Raw genomic sequence first — 17,978 nt, 5'->3', positions numbered from 1 at the left:
GTATGGCCGCGAGGCTAACCCCCCTGTGATGACCCAGCTGAAGCTCGCGGCGCCTCAGGCGAAGTCTACCTTGTCCGAACACGTTAAATTTAACATCAGCAAATTGTCTGAGGCGCGGGAAGCGGCCGTGCAAAATTCTGAACTCCGCCAGAAGGCGAACGAGAGGCTTCGGCTGGGGCGGGTACATGTGTTCAAATGGAAACCAGGGGACAGGGCATGGTTGCACTGTCCCCAGGTGCCACTGGCAACCTCGTCAAAGTTGGTACGGCCGTGGCGGGGGCCAGTGGAGGTCGTACAGGTCTTACGGCCGCAATGTGTTCGCGTCAAATGGGGGAGGCGTCGGTGGTACGTGCACCCCTCAAGGTTGAAACCGTTCATTGCGCCGGCCCGTGGTTCACACACACACACGCATGGCCAAACGTGTGAGGGGTCCGCCGACTCCCCGACGTCGCTGCTCTCGCCTAACATGACATCAACTGTTCCATCTCCAGAGGCAACAGGAGTGACGGGTCCACGCCCGCCAACCCCTCCCGGAGGGGTCGGGGGTCACTCGGCAGCGACGCCAGACTCTCTTGCACCCGGACCGTCACCAACCACCACTGAGCGTGCCGGGTCGAGCCCTTGTGACGGGCCCGCCGCGAGAACGCGCGCCAAAACGCGCAGACTATTGTGAGGTCGGCCGTTGGGGGGCCCTTGCGGACAGTGGGGGAGGGGCATCCGGAGCGCGTGTATATATGTTGGGTTTGCGGAATGGGGTATTTATTCGGGAGGGTGCGCCGGGTTATATTTTTTTTCTCTTTCTTCTTCTACCTGTTCCTGTTGTTGTTGTTGTTGTTATGACTGTTATCGTTCTTGTTAAATTTACGCGAGGCACACACGGTTTTGGGGAGGCATGCACCTTTATTCTGGTTTTGTTGCAGCCGGGGACGGCTGCGAGCTGTACAGGGGGGGGTGATGTAGAGGTGTAATTGTGTATGGGAGCGGATGGCAAACAAACACAAGGGGCGTGGTTAGGGCCGTACACATAGGAGGTGGCCACACCGACGTCCGCACCTGCATCCCCCACGGGCCCCTCCCGGGGGGGCCGCGGGCTATAAGAGGGGGTGAGCCGGAGGGCTCGAGGTCGAGGTATCAGCTTTAACCAGCGAAGACGGAAGACCAGCTAGAATAGGCCCCGGAGCTCCCCTGGCTCGCTGTCCTTATCAGGGCCGACCAGGGCAAGCCGGTGGCGTGGCCCCGAGAGCCCAGACTGACGAGCAGGTCTGGGAACTCAGGGGGTCGGATCCCAGCTTGACCAGGGCTGGGACAGGTAGCCTCCCCTAGCTCCCTAGTGGAGGACTTGGGCTTAGGTTAGCGGGGCTTAGATGTTGTGTCTCCCTGTTAGCCGAGTAAGGGGACGTTACCCCTTAGGTCCTGTGTATACTCGCTAACTGTATACAAGTTGTGTTAATAAATAAGTGTGCCTCCGATCCCGTCGTCAAGCCTCCTGAGTAATTACTACATATGTGTAATGCGGGCGTAAACGGCTTCGCGGATGTGACGTCATGGGGGGAGGAGTTAGGTCACGTGGGAGAGAGGGGTGAGGTCTTAAGGGAGAGATACCGGAAGAGAGGAGGAGTGTGGGAGACAGAGTTAGAGTGAGGCCACGCAGGGCGGAGGTCGAGGAGTGGCGAGATCGCCACATACACGGAGGGTAAGACTTGGCACCGTCGGCCAGCGGTGACCAAGCACGGAGGAACGACGGGCAGCGGTGGAGCTGCAGTGAGGGCAGCGATGGAGCTGCAGTGAGGGCAGCCGGAGGACTGCACAGGGGGTCTGCAGCGGAGCTGCAGAGGTGTGGAGGCTACGGGAGCGAGGGCAGCTACGGAGCTGCCAAGGGGAGAGCTCTGAGCGAGGGCCATGCGGGAAAAGTGTAAGAACCCGAATAAAGGACGACGGAGACAGAACCAGGATCGAGTCCCTTATTACACTGGTGTCAGAAGTGAAACGGCATGTCAAAACAGCTCAGAAGAAAGAATATTCCTGCGCCATCGTCTGCTACAACATCCGACGACGACGACCTTCCTCGGGCGGTCGACCTACCTGCGATGGAGGAGGAGATGCGTGCGGGAACAAGTGCGGGTCCGGGAGTCGAAGTGGTCGCCGCGTCGGTGGACCCGTCTGCACCTGTGGACGCGGATTGGCGATGGAGGCAGATGGCGGCGCAGCTGGAGACGCTGAAAATCGTGCTCGCGCAATTGTGCGAGCTCGTCACGCCGAGGACGGCGTTGGGGGGAGCCGATGGAGGTCCGCAGGTCGCTGCCTTGCCTCCGCTGTCGGCGCCATTGACCACGCGGCAAGAAGACGCCATCTTGGGCGTGGCAGGAGAAGAACGGCGGGAAGCCGCTATCTTGCGCTCTCTGCGGCGAGAGGCCGCCATCTTGAACACGCGGCGATGCGACGCCATTTTGAATATGCCGCCTGGTGAGTCATCGGAGGAGGACGGTGCAACAAGGAGTCGCAGTCGTCATCTCACGACCGTCAAAGAATTCTCCATCGGGGGCGATTGGAGTGCTTTCGCCTGCAGATTTCTGGTGGCGGTACGCTCAGCGAGGTGGACGGACGCTGAGGCGTTGGAGGTTTTACCGACTCTTCTCGATGACGAGTCGGTGAGATTCTTTCGCTCCATCAAGGCGGAGAAGAAGAAAACATTGAGAGGAGTTTTCGACGAGATGGCAGATGCATATGAGCCACCGGATGACGCTCATCGCCGGTTTGTTCAACGTCAGCGAGCACCCGAGGAGTCGCCGGTGGCATACAGGGGTGCGGTATTGGAGTTGGCCATGGCTGCATACCCGGAGACGGAGCCTGACCTGCTCGAACCTCTCATCTTGGGTAAGATGCTCGAGCTGTCCCGGGATTTGGGGATTCCTATGCCGGTGTGTGGCCACGAAAAGCTTATGTCCCGGGCGGCCGCTAAATGTCTTGATGCCCAGTTCAACCTGCGCCGTTGGAAGCAAGTCACGGCGTGGACGGGGGGGCCCATCGTCGAGGGAGGTGCCGCGGGTTGGGATCCCAAGAAGGCGGTGTACTTTCCTGACGGGGGGGGGGGCCCGCAGGAGCTGACAGCCGCCTCTGCTCAGTGGTCGGCCCGCAGTACGCCGGGGCCGCGATCTGCGCCACCGCCACGGGAGCGTCGGGACGGGGTGCCTGCGGCGCGGCGTAACAACATCGACTGCTTCCGCTGCGGCCGTAAAGGCCATTACGCCAGGGACTGCTGGGCCCGCGTCCCGGGTCCGCCCCAGCAGGAGGCCTCGTCAGCGGACGCGCCACGGAAGGATCCTCCAGGACAGGCAAGTCGGTGCGCACCAGACACCCGGCAAGGCTTGACACCTCACTCATCACCGTTGTCGTGCGATCCGGGTGTTGTTAATAACGGGGGGAAGCCATCGACTGGGCCACGTCGCTCGGTAACGCAGTGGCGTAAATTGGCACGGCGGGTCGTCGCGGCCGCTACTGGCTCGTCCACCGTACCTGGTTCTATACAAGGGGTGGACGTACGAGTGTTAGTGGATTCCGGGGCGTCCGCGACCATTATATCGGATGTCATTTTCCATCTGTTGAACATCCCACCTGAGGCCGTGCGTCCGGTTTACGATTCTTGCGTCGCTGCCAACGGGGGTAGCATGGGCATTGTGGGCCAGGTGGATGCTACAATATCTATCGGGGGAGTGTCGGCCTCGGGAATTGTGTTAATTTCGAGGTCCCTCGCGGTTCCTTGCTTATTGGGAACTGACTTCCTGGCCAAGATGCCCATTCTAATTCGAATTAATCAAAACTGCATTGAATTACCGGGTGGCCGGAAAATTACGTTTCTACCGTCGCCCTGGGGTCGACCTGCTCCGGTCGCTCAGGTGCAGGCGCTGTCCGAGGTATCTGTTGATATTCCACCTGGCTCACAGATGCTTAACCCCTTGCGATATCGGAAGCCTGTACCTGGTCGTCAGGGTGCAATTGGGATTTTGTTGTCGCCGTCCGCCACTATAACGGGCGGAGCGGCGCTCGTTGGGGCGCAAACTATTGTCCGGCATGACCAGCAGCCGTTTCTGCAGGTGCTTAATGCAAGTTGTGAGAATGTGTGTGTGCCGGCTGGTACGGTTGTGGCGCATGCCACTACGGCGTTTACGGCACAAGATCATCTGGGCAGCCAGATCGTGGTTGGTGGTGTTTCAGGTCCTGGTGCCGCTGATAATCGCTGGATCGCCGAATTGTGTGGGGAAAATTCTTCCCTTTCCAGTGAACAACGTTGTGCGCTTCGTAAATTATTATTGAGTTATTCTGATGTGTTTAGCTCCGACGGTTTGGACTTGGGACGCACCTCGTTGCTTTACCATCACATTGACACAGAAAACGCTGCCCCTATTCGGTTGAACTCGCATCGGATGAGTCCGGCGGAGCGAGATCAGGTTCGAGGGGCAGTGGATGACATGTTGGCTGCGGAAATAATATCTCCATCTAACAGCCCATGGGGCGCGCCTGTTGTTTTGGTTAAAAAGAAGGATGGCAAATTGCGCTTTTGTGTCGACTTTCGTAAGTTGAATAAAGTGTCTGTGGCAGATGCGTACCCCCTGCCGTGTATGGACGACTCCCTCGATGCCTTGTCGGGGGCGAAGTTCTTTTCAACGCTAGATCTCTCTTCGGGATTCTGGCAGCTTCCCCTTGACGAACCCTCGCGGGAGAAGACTGCTCTCCGTACGCCGCAGGGGTTATTCCAATTTAACTGCCTTCCGATGGGGCTGAATGCTGCCCCTGCCACATTTCAAAGGTTGATGGAGTTGGTGTTAACGGGGTTGCAGTGGGAGACGTGTCTGATATATTTAGATGATATTATCGTCTTCAGCCGCACATTTGATGAGCATTTACTGCGGTTGGAGGCGGTGTTCGCCAGGATGCGTTCCGCAAATTTGAAATTTAAGCCTAAGAAATGTCACCTACTGCAACGGTCCGTGCGCTATGTGGGGCATATCGTAAGTGCTGATGGGGTGGCCACGGATCCGGACAAGACAGCATGCGTCCGTGACTGGCCGACCCCGGCCACGGTGGGGGATGTACGTCGCTTTTTGGGCTTTGCCTCATACTATCGGAGGTTTGTTCCGGATTTCGCGACGATCGCGAGGCCCTTGCACCTCCTTACGGGTAAAGGAAGGAAATTTGCTTGGGGACCGCCGGAAGAGGCGGCGTTTCAGAGCCTACGCGATCGACTGGCTACGGCACCGACGTTAGATTATCCTGATTTCGATCACCCCTTCATTCTGGATACGGATGCGAGTGACACGGGCATTGGGGCCGTGTTGTCTCAATCAAAAGGTGGTGTGGAACGCGTGGTAGCGTATGGTAGCCGGGTTTTGTCTCCCGCAGAAACTCGCTACTGCGTCACACGCAGGGAACTTTTGGCTATTGTTTTCTTTCTCCGCCAATTTCGACCGTATCTCTACGGTCGTTCGTTTATTGTTCGCACGGATCATGCGGCCTTGCAGTATGCTCTTAAGATGGACCAACCATCCGGCCAGTTGGCGCGGTGGCTGGACACGCTGCAGGAATTTTCCTTCCAAATTCACAATCGGAAGGGGGTGCGTCACGCGAATGCGGACGCGCTTTCTAGGTTGCCGCAGCCATCCCCTTGCGCGTGCGCGTCGGGGACGCATAGATGTGCGCCGATTCAGCAACCCCCTCAGCCTGTTGCGTTGGCGGTCGACGTGCCTGAAGCTCCAAAGGAGCCGGGACCGGCTGATGGGATTCTGAATCTTCCAAGGGCTGTGTGGATTCGGGAACAAATGTTGGATGGTTCATTGGTCTCGTTACGGAATCGGACTGCGAAGAAGAGTGGGGGACTGGGTACGGGTGGTATGCCGGAAACCGCTCTCCGCGATGGTCTGCTAATGTGGAGGGAAGGGTTACAGGAACGCTGGCGTCTGGTTGTACCGGCATCCTTGCGGTACGAGTTGATTAGGACTCTGCATGGGGACACGCTTTTACATCTGGAGGTGCAGAAGACCCTATTGACGCTGCAGCGTGACTATTTTTGGCACGGCATGACAACGGATGTCGTCGGTCACGTTCGCGCGTGTCCCGATTGTGCCCGGCGGAAACCACCTAAACAACCATATGTGCCGCCCATACAATCTATTCAGGTGTCTAGAGTTAACGAATTGGTGGTGTTGGACATTTTGGGACCCTTCCCGCCATCCGCTAAGGGAAATAAATACTTGTTAGTTGGGGTAGAGTACCTCTCCTGCTGGCCGATGGCCTGGCCTTTGCCTGACCAGTCAGCGGCTTCTATCACAGACGCCTTTCTATTCGGGTACGTTATGGACAAGGGGGCGCCGGAGAGGCTCCTCACAGACCAAGGCCGTAATTTTTCTTCTAAATTGTTGGGGGAGGTGTGCGCGGCTCTTGGAACTAAAAAGATACGGACATCTCCCTACCATCCGCAAACGGATGGTATGGTCGAACGGCTAAATCGGACATTGTTCGCCATGTTGTGTCACACCGTGAGTGAAAAACAATCGGATTGGGATTTGCATATCCCTGGGGTACTTTCGGCATACCGAATTACGCCGCATGCGGCTACAGGATATTCGCCGTTTTTCCTTATGTATGGTCGCGAGAACGTGCCGCCAATGGATGTGCAGTTGGGAACTGGAGTGAGGGGACCTGCTAAGCCTCTTCCTGATTACATTCGGGATACTGTTCGCCGGGTTACTGAGGCACGGGAGGGGGCCCGCATGGCTACTGCCAAAGCCCAGGCCCGGAACGAGCGGTGTGCTCGACGCTCGAAGGGGGAGTGCCCCTGGAAGGTGGGGGACATGGCCTGGCTCCATTGCCCACAGGTGCGGCCAGGTACCTCGCCTAAATTACACAAACCATGGCAAGGGCCGGTCCGCCTCATCGAGGTTCCCAACCCACAGTCTGCGCGTGTTCGGTTTGGATCTCGGCGTTGGTTCGTTCACATGTCACGCTTGAAACCATACGTGGCCCCTCGAGACGATGCGTCATCTCCCGATGTTGCCTTGCCGGGGTCTGTGGCTGCCGACTCATCCTTGCCTGTGCCTGTTGACCTTGCAAGAGCGCCTGTCGTGCCTTTTACAGACAAGCCGGCCGTGACATTGCCGGAGACAGGAGACTCTGCTCGGGGTGTGCCTGCCACGGCTGCGGGGACTCCGAGCCCCGCCGCCCCTCCGACCCCGTCGCAGACACGATCGCGACGCACCCCCGACGCTGGGCCTTCAGGGACACGGGACCGGGACGTTGACGGGCCTCCAATAGCGACAGGAGGACTTCATCCTGTCGCTCCTAAAACCCCGTCACGTTCCCGGTCTGCAGGAGGGCCGCCGCCCGTCCGGGACGGACCGGCGACCCGAACACGCTCAAAGTCCCTTACATTTCGTTACATTTTACTGTTGTGTTGTTCTTGTTGTTATATTTATTGTATGCTTCGTTGTCCTTGAATGTGTGATGGTTGTGTTCGCTCGCATTACTTGTCTCGTTATTGTTCAGCCGAGGTCGGCTGGATTTTCTCTACGGGGGAGGGTGGTGTAATGCGGGCGTAAACGGCTTCGCGGATGTGACGTCATGGGGGGAGGAGTTAGGTCACGTGGGAGAGAGGGGTGAGGTCTTAAGGGAGAGATACCGGAAGAGAGGAGTGTGGGAGACAGAGTTAGAGTGTGGCCACGCAGGGCGGAGGTCGAGGAGTGGCGAGATCGCCACATACATGGAGGGTAAGACTTGGCACCGTCGGCCAGCGGTGACCAAGCACGGAGGAACGACGGGCAGCGGTGGAGCTGCAGTGAGGGCAGCGATGGAGCTGCAGTGAGGGCAGCCGGAGGACTGCACAGGGGGTCTGCAGCGGAGCTGCAGAGGTGTGGAGGCTACGGGAGCGAGGGCAGCTACGGAGCTGCCAAGGGGAGAGCTCTGAGCGAGGGCCGTGCGGGAAAAGTGTAAGAACCCGAATAAAGGACGACCGAGACAGAACCAGGATCGAGTCCCTTATTACATATGTGTAATAGAGTTCACGACTCTTGGACGCCGGAGTTGGAGGCACACGGGTTTATTCACACAGCACAGTTGTGGCATACAACACTAGAGGGGGTGTCGGCCCCCTCACCCGGCTAGCTGGGGATACATGCGCTAGCTACTTCCTAGCCTGCCTCCTAGTCCTCCTCTAATGGGCTAGGGGAGGCTATCTGGCCCGACACTGGTAAGTCGGGCCCGGTACCCTGAGTCCCAGACCAGCGCTGACAAGAGCACCGGCTCTGGATCTCGGGACCACGCCGCTGGCTCGGTCCTGTTTGGCCCTGATAAGGACGGCGAACCAGGGGAGTCCAGGGCTCTAGCTAAGACATCTTCAGTCTTCACTGGTTAGCTTAACAAGAACCCCGAGCCCTCCGCTACGTCCCCTTTTATACCCAACCCCCCGCTGAGGGGTGGGGCCCCGGGGGATCATAACTCCGAATCAGCCCCCCCGGGGTACCTGGCGCGGACGTCGTAGAGAGCACCTCCCCGTGCACTCACGTAGCCCCGCCCACTGTGTTTGTTTGCCATAAGCTGCCATGCATAACGGGCTCTCTCTCTAACACCCCTACATATGTACGGATAATAAGGATTATTCAACATTGCCTTACCAGGTGATGTTGAATAAATGCCATATTTTCTGTCCGTCTCCTACAGCAGAAGTGTAGGAAATTCCAACAGGACCTACATCTCTGCTTTATTGACCTGGTCAAGGCCTATGATACCATCAGTAGGCCTGGGCTCTGACTCTGCTCACAATAATTAAGGACCTTCATGATGGTGGGCAGACCCGGGTAAAACTACGTGGCTGGGAGTCGGAGCCATTCCCTGTTCGCCTTGGGGTGCGACAGTGATGTCCTCTGGCTCCCAAATTATTTAACATCTATTTCGACCACGTAGTTCATGAAACCTTCGATGGCTGGACCAGAGGAATTTCCATCTGATACAGAAACAATGGACGGCTGATCGATGACGGGTGCGGTCAAGAGATTGCTCCCATCAGTGACCTCCTCCGGCAGGCAAGGCTGCGTTGGCTGGGTCATGTAGCCCAGATGCCCAGGTGGTACATCGTCCAGCAATCTGTCAGTCGACCCATGGCACCTGGGTCTGTCCCGTGACCTCCTGCCAGCGGGCGTTCGACACTTCACGTGAGCTTACCATGCACATAGCCTGGCACAAGCGCCGAGGTGACGTCACCGCCACTTAGTGGCGAATGACGTTCGTTGTTGTTGGTGTGTGTACGTGTGTGGGTTCGCGGATTTTCAAGAGCGCAGGCAGAGCGTCTCGCCTTTACGAGCTCCTGGACGAAGTGCGTGTCTTTGCTGGAGAGCTCCGAGGACAGATGCTCTGCTGCACCTCCATGAGCTGCGCTGCGTCCTTGCTCAACTTAATGCCGATCCCAAACTCGCGCCTCCTGCACTCTGCCTGTAATGACAGGCATCCCTAGCCAAGGTAAATGGCCAGGGATGCGTTCCCCTATTAATCAAATTAATTAAAAACATCCGAAACTGCATGGCTTACAATATTTTAGGATTTTTTAAGACAATTACAGAACAATTTCGGATTATTTGGACTGTGTGACCATTTACCGTGTCTGCTAACAAGTGACGTCACCCAAGGTCATGTGACCCCACTATTGGGAGAAGCACAGAAGGGACATCACATTTGCCAGATTATTTTCTGAGGTGCTTTTGGATCATCCGAACACTATTGCAGAGATTCAGATATTACATCTGAATGTCTCCAATACATCTGACCATTAGCAGAGATCGTTTTTGTGTGGATTTTAGGCTGAAATGTGATAGGCCAAAGCCATATACTTAAGAAATGGAGCCCATTCAGATGTAGCAATAAATATATTTTTTTCTGTTTATTGACATTACTCATGAACTGCTTTTTGTGTTTAGTTTGTTGTCCTTCCCCCGCACCTCCGATTAGCACGGTTGTCCACGTACGGTGCGAAAGAAGTTCTACATACGTACTTGATCCTCTGCAAAGGCACAATGCACTGTCCAGCTATGTTAATTAAGCCACAGTACACATGACACATATCATCATCATAATGTGGACTCAATCATTGTGAGTCTCAAGAAACCTTTTTCACAAGGAGAGTCCTGCACCTAATTGTTTGGCCGATCCTGCTGCCGAGCGTACGGCTTGCTCGGTTGCGATGCGCGCTGGCGTGGAGGCAGCTCCTCACCGGATGTCCTCCACGATGGCTCTGCACGGATCCTCCACCGTTGGCCTCCTCCCCCTCCCCCACGTCTCCGTCGGCGTTTGTCGTCTCGGCTGTCCCCTCACCCTCGGACGCGGCTGCTCCATCCGCGTCGGCCACTATGCCCGAGGCGACCTCCTCCAGCACCTCGTCTTTCTTCTCCTCCGCCTCGTCAATGTTCCCCTCCACCTCGTCAGTCTTCTCCTCCACCTCGTAGGTCGAAGGTGCAAGGGCGAACTTCTGACAATCCTCTTCATCTCCTGGATTTAAGTTTCATTCGGTTACAATGTCATCATCATCGATCATCACGAACCATGGTCTGAGCAGCAGGCATGCAATCATGCATTAATCCATGCATTTAAAAATACTCTTTATGCTTATTATACATTCATTGAGGTGTCCTTTTGAGAATACATAGGTGACGATTTATGCAAATCAAGTTCAAATGATATGTTACACTTACGGTAATGGTTACAAACATAACGGTGCAACAAGATGGGGAAACAATGAGCAACAATACAAATGAGACAAAAATAAGAATTGACTCCTGAATTAAATCACGCCAATCCATTACATTACTCATGTAGTAGGTTCAAGGAGACTTGGACGACGTAGTCGGAGGCACACTTATTTATTGAACTACAGTTGTTTATTACAGGCCGAGATATACAACACTCGAAGGGGTATCGGCCCCTTCACCCGCCTAACAGGGAGATCCCACAATCTCTGTCCCGGCTAGCCTACTCCCAGGTCCTCCACTACAGGGCTAGGGGAGGCTAGCTGACCCAGCTCTGGTCAAGCTGGGATTACGGCACCCTGAGTCCCCAGACCGGCTCTTATAAGAACATCGGCTCTGGGCTCTCGGGGCCACGCCACTGGCTTGCCCTGGTCGGTCCTGAGAAGGACGGCGATCCAGGGGAGTCCCAGGGCCTATCTAGCCAGTCTTCTTTCTTCGCTGGTTTAAGCTAAACACTGAACCCCGAGCCCTCCGGCTCACCGCCTTATATAGCAACTCCCCCACCGAGGGGTGGGGCCGTGGGGGATCCCAGCGCCGTATTAGCCCCCCAGGCTAAACGGTGCGGACGTGGATGTAAGCATCCTTCCGCGTGAGGGCATAACCACCCCCGGTGTGTTTGCCCTCCCGTAACACCTCTACACTCATAAAGAAGGAGGGAGGGTGGGGAGGGAGGGAAGGTCAGGGGCAGTCATTGGTTTGGGGGGTTCAGACAATGAGCTCTCTACACTTGGGGACCTGATTTCACCTCTTGTGAAAGCACGACTCTTGAACCCAGTAACATCTCTGTGATGCGGTGCACTAAAGCAAGCGATGCACGAGCTCTGTGAGCAGCACTGCTGCTCCCTGAGTGCGGCTATATCAGTGTCATAGCTACCGGACGAGTCGGAGGTCTCTTCATCCTCGGACTCAGAATCTGACTTGGCTTCGGACTCCACGGATCCACTCTCCTCCTCCTCACTGCCATTGGTCACGTCATAGTCTGAAACAGTAGCAGCAGCAGGTTTGAATGCCTGACAAACGAAAGACAAAAATAAATAAATAAAGCTCGATATATATTTTTTTCATTTTAAATAAGATTGTTTTCAATTTGTGTGCCACATTATATTTGCTCTTACATAACGTGCTATACTATTGTAATAAAGCTCGTTGAGACGACTGCTGGAATCCGTCTTTTATTGAACTTATGTTACAGTTACTTCACGCTGCTGGCAGGCAGCATGAGAGGGACAGATAGACAGAGAGAGACGCACTGCCACGTGGCAACTCGGAGCCCCGCTCCCGCGTGGCCCCCTTCCTCTGTTCGTTCCCGTTCTGACCACGTGTCGTTCGTCTCCACCCCTATTTAATACCCGGGTCACGTGGTACGTTTCCGCCAATCCTCGTTAGCCTGCATCGAATCTTCCAGGCTCCCTCGTCAGCTCCCGGGACCACGCCCCTGACTCATCTCCCCATTGGCTGAGGCCAAAGCCAGCAGAACCAATCCTTATAGTTGTCACCTTTCCATCACGTCAGGGCCATGCCCCCAGGCTTCCCCCCATTGGCTGTAAACCAGGACCGGCAGAGCCAATCACCATGACGAGTTGTGATACGTCAGTGAGCCAGATATATCCTCATATTACATCACCCCCCCCCCCCCCGGGAAAAGGGTGACAAGCCGAATCCAATTTAGATAATTATTAGGGCATCTGAGACGCATTAACAAAGTAAGGGGGGGAGTAGGCGTCTACGCGCAACACACGCGTCATTAACCGTACGGATCCGTGACGTGGGAATAGACAGGAGATGAAAAATGACATTGGAAATGATGGTGGCAGACGCGCCTGTGTCCACCAAAATATGGACATCGATCCCATCGATGGTACCTCGTACCGTCGATGAGCCCGACGCGGCAGCTACCACCCTACGGGCCAATTTTTTCCATTGTGTCGTAGAGTGTGGCATCGACACAGGTGTACAACAATTTCCGTCCGGAGCGCAAACATGTGTGCGAGTGGATGGGTGATGTGACAAGACCTGCCGGGTGTCCGATTTGTGCCGACTCACCCGAGGGTGTCGTGGATCCGCGTCCGGTAGAGGAGGTGGAAGCCGACCCGACGGGAGCTGAGAAGGCAGAGGTCGGCAGCGGCAATCCCGGGCGAAATGGCCCCGTCGGCCACACTTGAAGCACGTGGCCGTCGTCGCCTGGCGGTTGCTCTTCCCGGGCCCTGCACGTGGTCGACCCGTATCATCACGCTGGTTGCGCAGCCGGCGTCTCGGGACCCAGCGAGGAACAGCAGCCATCATCTCGTCATCGCCGGAGTCATCGGAGCAGTGGACGACCCGCCGTGGAGACCACCCCAACGGTGGACCGTCTATTTGGGGATTCCCCATCCATGCCGCCATCTGATCCCAGCGCTTCAGATTGAACTTAGCGTCCAAGCAGCGCGCCACCCATCGCGACGTGAGCGGTTCGTGGCCGCATACCGGCAACAAGATGTTCAGTTCCTGGGATAGCTCAAGCATTCGGGAAAGGATGAGAGGATCCAGGAGATCAGCCGATGAGTCGGGGTAGGCGGCCATGGCCAGAGCTAACAGCGCCCCCCGGTAGGCCAAGGGCGATTCCTCTGATCCTCGACGACGTGACATAAATTTTCTGGTAGCCGCCGTCGGCGGGTCGTAAAACTCCACCATTTCTGTGAAAGCATCACGAAGCGTCGTCTTCTTGGTCACCGGGATGGATCGGAAGACCGCCAGGGAGACATCATCCAGCAGCGTGGGCAGCGCCTCCAGTGCCTCCGTCCATCGAACGGATCTAAAGGCCGACTCGAAGCACCACGTGAAGACACTCCAATCACCCCCGGCGATAAATTCCTTGATTTGAGGAAGGCGATGTCCGCGGTGAATGTCCGACGCCTCGAGCGTCTCCATTCCCGCTTCTCGCGTTCTTCGCGGTTCCGTCAAAATGGCGTCTGGCGGCTGCGTGGCGACAGCCCCGCCCAAGATGGCGTCCGGCGGCCGCCTTGCAGCAGCCCCTCCCAAGATGGCGTCCGGCGGCTCCATCGCAGCCGCCCCGACCAAGATGGAGGCCTCTCCCCGCGCGGCAGGAGCAATGGCGGACGTCGATTCCCGCTGAAAATCCTGGTCATCGGCACTCGGCTGAAACCCACGCGGCCGACCAAGGGCCGCTGAGGATGCGACCGCCGTCACCAAATTCAGCAAAATCGCGTGGAGCGACTCGATCTGCTCCGCCAGTAGCCGCCATCCCTCGTCCGCAGTCGAGGCCGTCGCTTATCCAGCCTGTAGGCGATGAGCGGCGCCGAGGAGAGCAGCAGCCGGAGGCAGAGGACCCGCAGCTCCCAGCAGTTCGTCCTCGTCCGCCTCAACTTCTTCTTCCGATGGAGGGTCCGGTGGGTTCTTCTTCCTGAGGTGCTTGGACATCTTGAAGGATCGTCCAAACGGTCTCAGAAGATACTTCTGACACCAATGTAATAAAGCTCGTTGAGACGACTTCTGGAATCCGTCTTTTATTCAACTTATGTTACAGTTACTTCACGCTGAGAGGGATAGATAGACAGAGAGAGACGCACTAACACGTGGCAACTCGGAGCCCCGCTCCCGCGTGGCCCCCTTCCTCTGTTCGTTCCCGTTCTGACCACGTGTCGTTCGTCTCCACCCCTATTTAATACCTGGGTCAGATTAATTAATGAGTGTTTACATGTTGGAGGAAATCGGAGCACCTGGATAAATCCAAGTAAATTGTGGGGCAACGCTCTATCACATATAGATGGAACAGGCGGAGTCCACATTTTTCGATACCGCCTTCTCCAGGGTATGATACCTCCTTGACGACCAAGGGGTGGGAGTTTTCGCAATATTTTTGTGATCCACCAATCCTCATCTCCACGCAGTCCTGGATTACAGGCATACATAGCCATCCAACCATCGGGCGAAAGTAGCTGTAATGCACATATACAATTCTACAAAAGTTTATGGGGCAAAGGTCGTGGGTCAATTGGTTTGATTTCTATGCGCATAAACCAGTCTCCAACGTATGCACATTTAGATTCGCATTTGGCCGCCAATGGAACAGGTGGAGTACAAAAGCAAAGTGGATGTACTGATTGTATCTTCATTGCGGGATTCATCCAGCATTCGATTAACATGGGCTTAACGTATCCACGTGTAGACGGGAATAAACACTGGGGCCACCTGGCGGTATGTTTGCCGGTGCACATTGGGACTGTTGTATATGTTGGGTGTGAAAATTTTGATGTGTTGTATGCGTGCGTGGGTGAAATTATTATGTTGTATATGTGGGTTATGAATATTCAGTGAAAATAATAATAATCAATCGAAATTTGGCCAAAGGTGTAATTATCCGGAAATACTTTAATCCATGTAATTACGCACATTTAATTATGCCAATTCGAGAGGTAATTGTAGTAATTATGCGAGTGGGTGTAATTATGATAATGCAAGTCGTTATGATAACCAGACCCCGCCTCGGTGACGAGGGTGGGTTATCGATCGGAATAAGGCAATTAATCGTATGCAGTTATGCAGGTGTGGTGTAAGTATGCAAGATTAACTTAGATTAACTCGGCCTCGTTGTCTAGGTTCGTCTCATTCTCGCTTATTTAGGTCCCCGGTTCGCCCCGTTATCGCTTTAACATTTACTGAGTATGTGTTAGTGTGTTTATTAAGGTCACCAAGTTCAGATCTCAACGCAGAAGCAGATCTTATGCATAGATTTCAGGAAGGAATCACACAACCACTTCTGTATTAATCAATTTATTACTAATTCAACCTCAACTATGATATAGTATGCGAACTCTCAATCTCGGAACGTCAACACGGCATCAATACAGTATCATCAATGATTGTCTGATTTCACTTGACAACGGCACATGGATCCCGCGTAAGGCGATGGTTGTTAGTGGGAGAGAGTCGTTAAAACATGCAAATACTATGCTAAGAAAACCTTAACGTTAATGAATGAAAGATACTTGAAAGATTATACGGCGATGAAACACAATCAAAACAGTTATTATTCTTAAAGACACCAATCTCAACAGATACATCGCAGGTTATCTGACAACAGAGTGGCTCGGCGGAAGGAGGTGCCAAGAATCAATTCGTATTGATGGATCTGTTGGGAATTTATGCGATTAAGAGTACAGTCCACTAAATATTAAAGATAATACTCTTACAAATGACGGATGGCCATCACTCGGTCTCGAGTTTTTCTTCACAGCCACGGATGGCTTATGGGTTCGAGTGGGTTTGAGTGGTAAGAGTTGTCTTCAATAGTCAGTGTTCGGAGTCGGTTCTTTATGTCAAACAGATGCCTGGGGGTCGTGTGGTGAGGGGGCGGTGCGCGTCATACGTATTAGTCGCTCCTCTGTCGTCGTGGGGAATTGGTTGGATGCCTGTTGATACGCTGTCGTAGTTCGGAACCCGGTCGGTAGGTGGCGCCCGCAGCTCGCTCGCAGCGCACCGTCGTCCTCTCGTCACCAGACCGCGACCCTGGCTGCCAGCAGGGGCTTCTGACGCGGCAGGTTGAACAGTCAAGCGGGTCTTGCCCGCCTGCAGAGGCGACGGGGAGCTGCTTGAGTCGAGCCCCGAGAGCCAGCTGAACTCGGCTGAGTCCCAGAAGGTATTAGTCGCTCCTCTGTCGCCGTGGGGAATTGGTTGGATGCCTGTTGATACGCTGTCGTAGTTCGGAACCCGGTCGGTAGGTGGCGCCCGCAGCTCGCTCGCAGCGCACCGTCGTCCTCTCGTCACCAGACCGCGACCCTGGCTACCAGCAGGGGCTTCTGACGCGGCAGGTTGAACTGTCAAGCGGGTCTTGCCCGCCTGCAGAGGCGACGGGGAGCTGCTTGAGTCGAGCCCCGAGAGCCAGCTGAACTCGGCTGAGTCCCAGAAGCTGAAGAGTCGAGCCGACCCGTTAGTCGCAGCTCGGCTGGTGAGTTCGACCCTCTTGGTCGAACTCGGCTGATGAGTCGAGCCGACCCTTCCGGTCGAGCTCGCTCATGAGTCGACCCATTGGTCGCCCTCGTGATGAGTTGACTCTCCTGGTCCAACTCGGCTGATGAGTCGAGCCGACCCTTCCGGTCGAGCTCGCTCATGAGTCGACCCGTTGGTCGCCCTCGTGATGAGTTGACTCTCCTGGTCCAACTCGGCTGATGAGTCGAGCCGACCCTTCCGGTCGAGCTCGCTCATGAGTCGACCCGTTGGTCGCCCTCGTGATGAGTTGACTCTCCTGGTCCAACTCGGCTGATGAGTCGAGCCGACCCTTCCGGTCGAGCTCGCTCATGAGTCGACCCGTTGGTCGCCCTCGTGATGAGTTGACTCTCCTGGTCCAACTGGTTTCCAATGCTCAGAGTCCTTTCTTTTATGCCGAAAAATCCCTTTGGGTCCTGCCCACAAGGCGGGGTTTCTTTTGATTTACTGTGTCAGGATCTGTCCGTGTGTAGGTGTGTTCATGTGTGTGTCCGTACGTCCGTGTGTCCTTGTGTGTATCACCCACGGCATTTTCCGTTGTCATACTCCCTCCATAATATCCACGAGCAAACAATCAGGTGTTACAAATTGCCTCGAGGTCATGGGTGCGATTCATCCCTTGTTTGGCCTTCTTCATGAACCAAAACACAGACGTTACAAATCGTCTCATAGGCGTCTTTGTCCGTGTTGCACCACCTGGAGGGAGGGGCATACTCCCCCCGACCCTCGCTGACGCATGAAGAAATGATTAAAAGTTTTAACATTTGTCCCTTACCATTTCTCAGTTATGATTCTGTATTTAACCTAAGGTCTGTCATTTCCCATCGTGGTGCTTGACTCAAGTGGAGGTTTCCCCGAGCGTGTACACACTCATATCCCGCGCTGCGGGGATACAAAGACGGCCGGGATCTCCCTTTCTCTCCGACCCTGGGTTTAACATCGCTCTTTTATTAGGTATTTTATTTCGACCTGGTGGTGATTTATCCCGTTATGCTTCGGGTCGAGTTGTATCAATAACTTTAGCCTACCCTGTTGTTAAACTCCGACTTTAACGTTATTTTAATAGCAATACAGAATAATTGAGCTTTTCGACTTAACTAGGCAAACACGAACTTTTGGTAACCCCCCCCGCAGCCTCGCTGTTCAGCTGAGCCTGCAGCCTTGAGAGAGAGAGCAACACCCTTATTTTCGCCTCACTGTGGTCATCCAACCTTC

General features: G+C 55.0%; 1 protein-coding gene across 1 annotated transcript; it reads right to left on the bottom strand.

Annotated features, from left to right (window-relative positions):
- Positions 1-880: 880 nt before the first annotated feature.
- On the bottom strand, positions 881-14,280 carry LOC144717990 (uncharacterized). Its single transcript, XM_078593849.1, has 3 exons — positions 11,656-14,280; positions 10,250-10,524; positions 881-9,492 (listed from the first exon to the last, which is right to left on the bottom strand). Exon 1 carries the CDS (start codon positions 13,818-13,820, stop codon positions 12,477-12,479), a length of 1,344 nt encoding a protein of 447 aa, XP_078449975.1. The 5' UTR covers positions 13,821-14,280; the 3' UTR covers positions 881-9,492; positions 10,250-10,524; positions 11,656-12,476.
- Positions 14,281-17,978: the final 3,698 nt, after the last annotated feature.

The sequence above is a fragment of the Lampetra planeri genome, chromosome 4, assembly GCF_965212315.1.
Source record: "Lampetra planeri chromosome 4, kcLamPlan1.2.h2, whole genome shotgun sequence".
Lineage (NCBI taxonomy): Eukaryota > Metazoa > Chordata > Hyperoartia > Petromyzontiformes > Petromyzontidae > Lampetra > Lampetra planeri.
The sequence above is the reverse complement of the archived record's forward strand: the minus strand, read 5'-3'. Positions and strand labels throughout refer to the sequence as shown.

Coding starts and splice junctions, on each gene's coding strand:
- LOC144717990 (XM_078593849.1), bottom strand. CDS start 13,820: ATGGAGCCGCCGGACGCCATCTTGGGAGGGGCTGCTGCAAGGCGGCCG.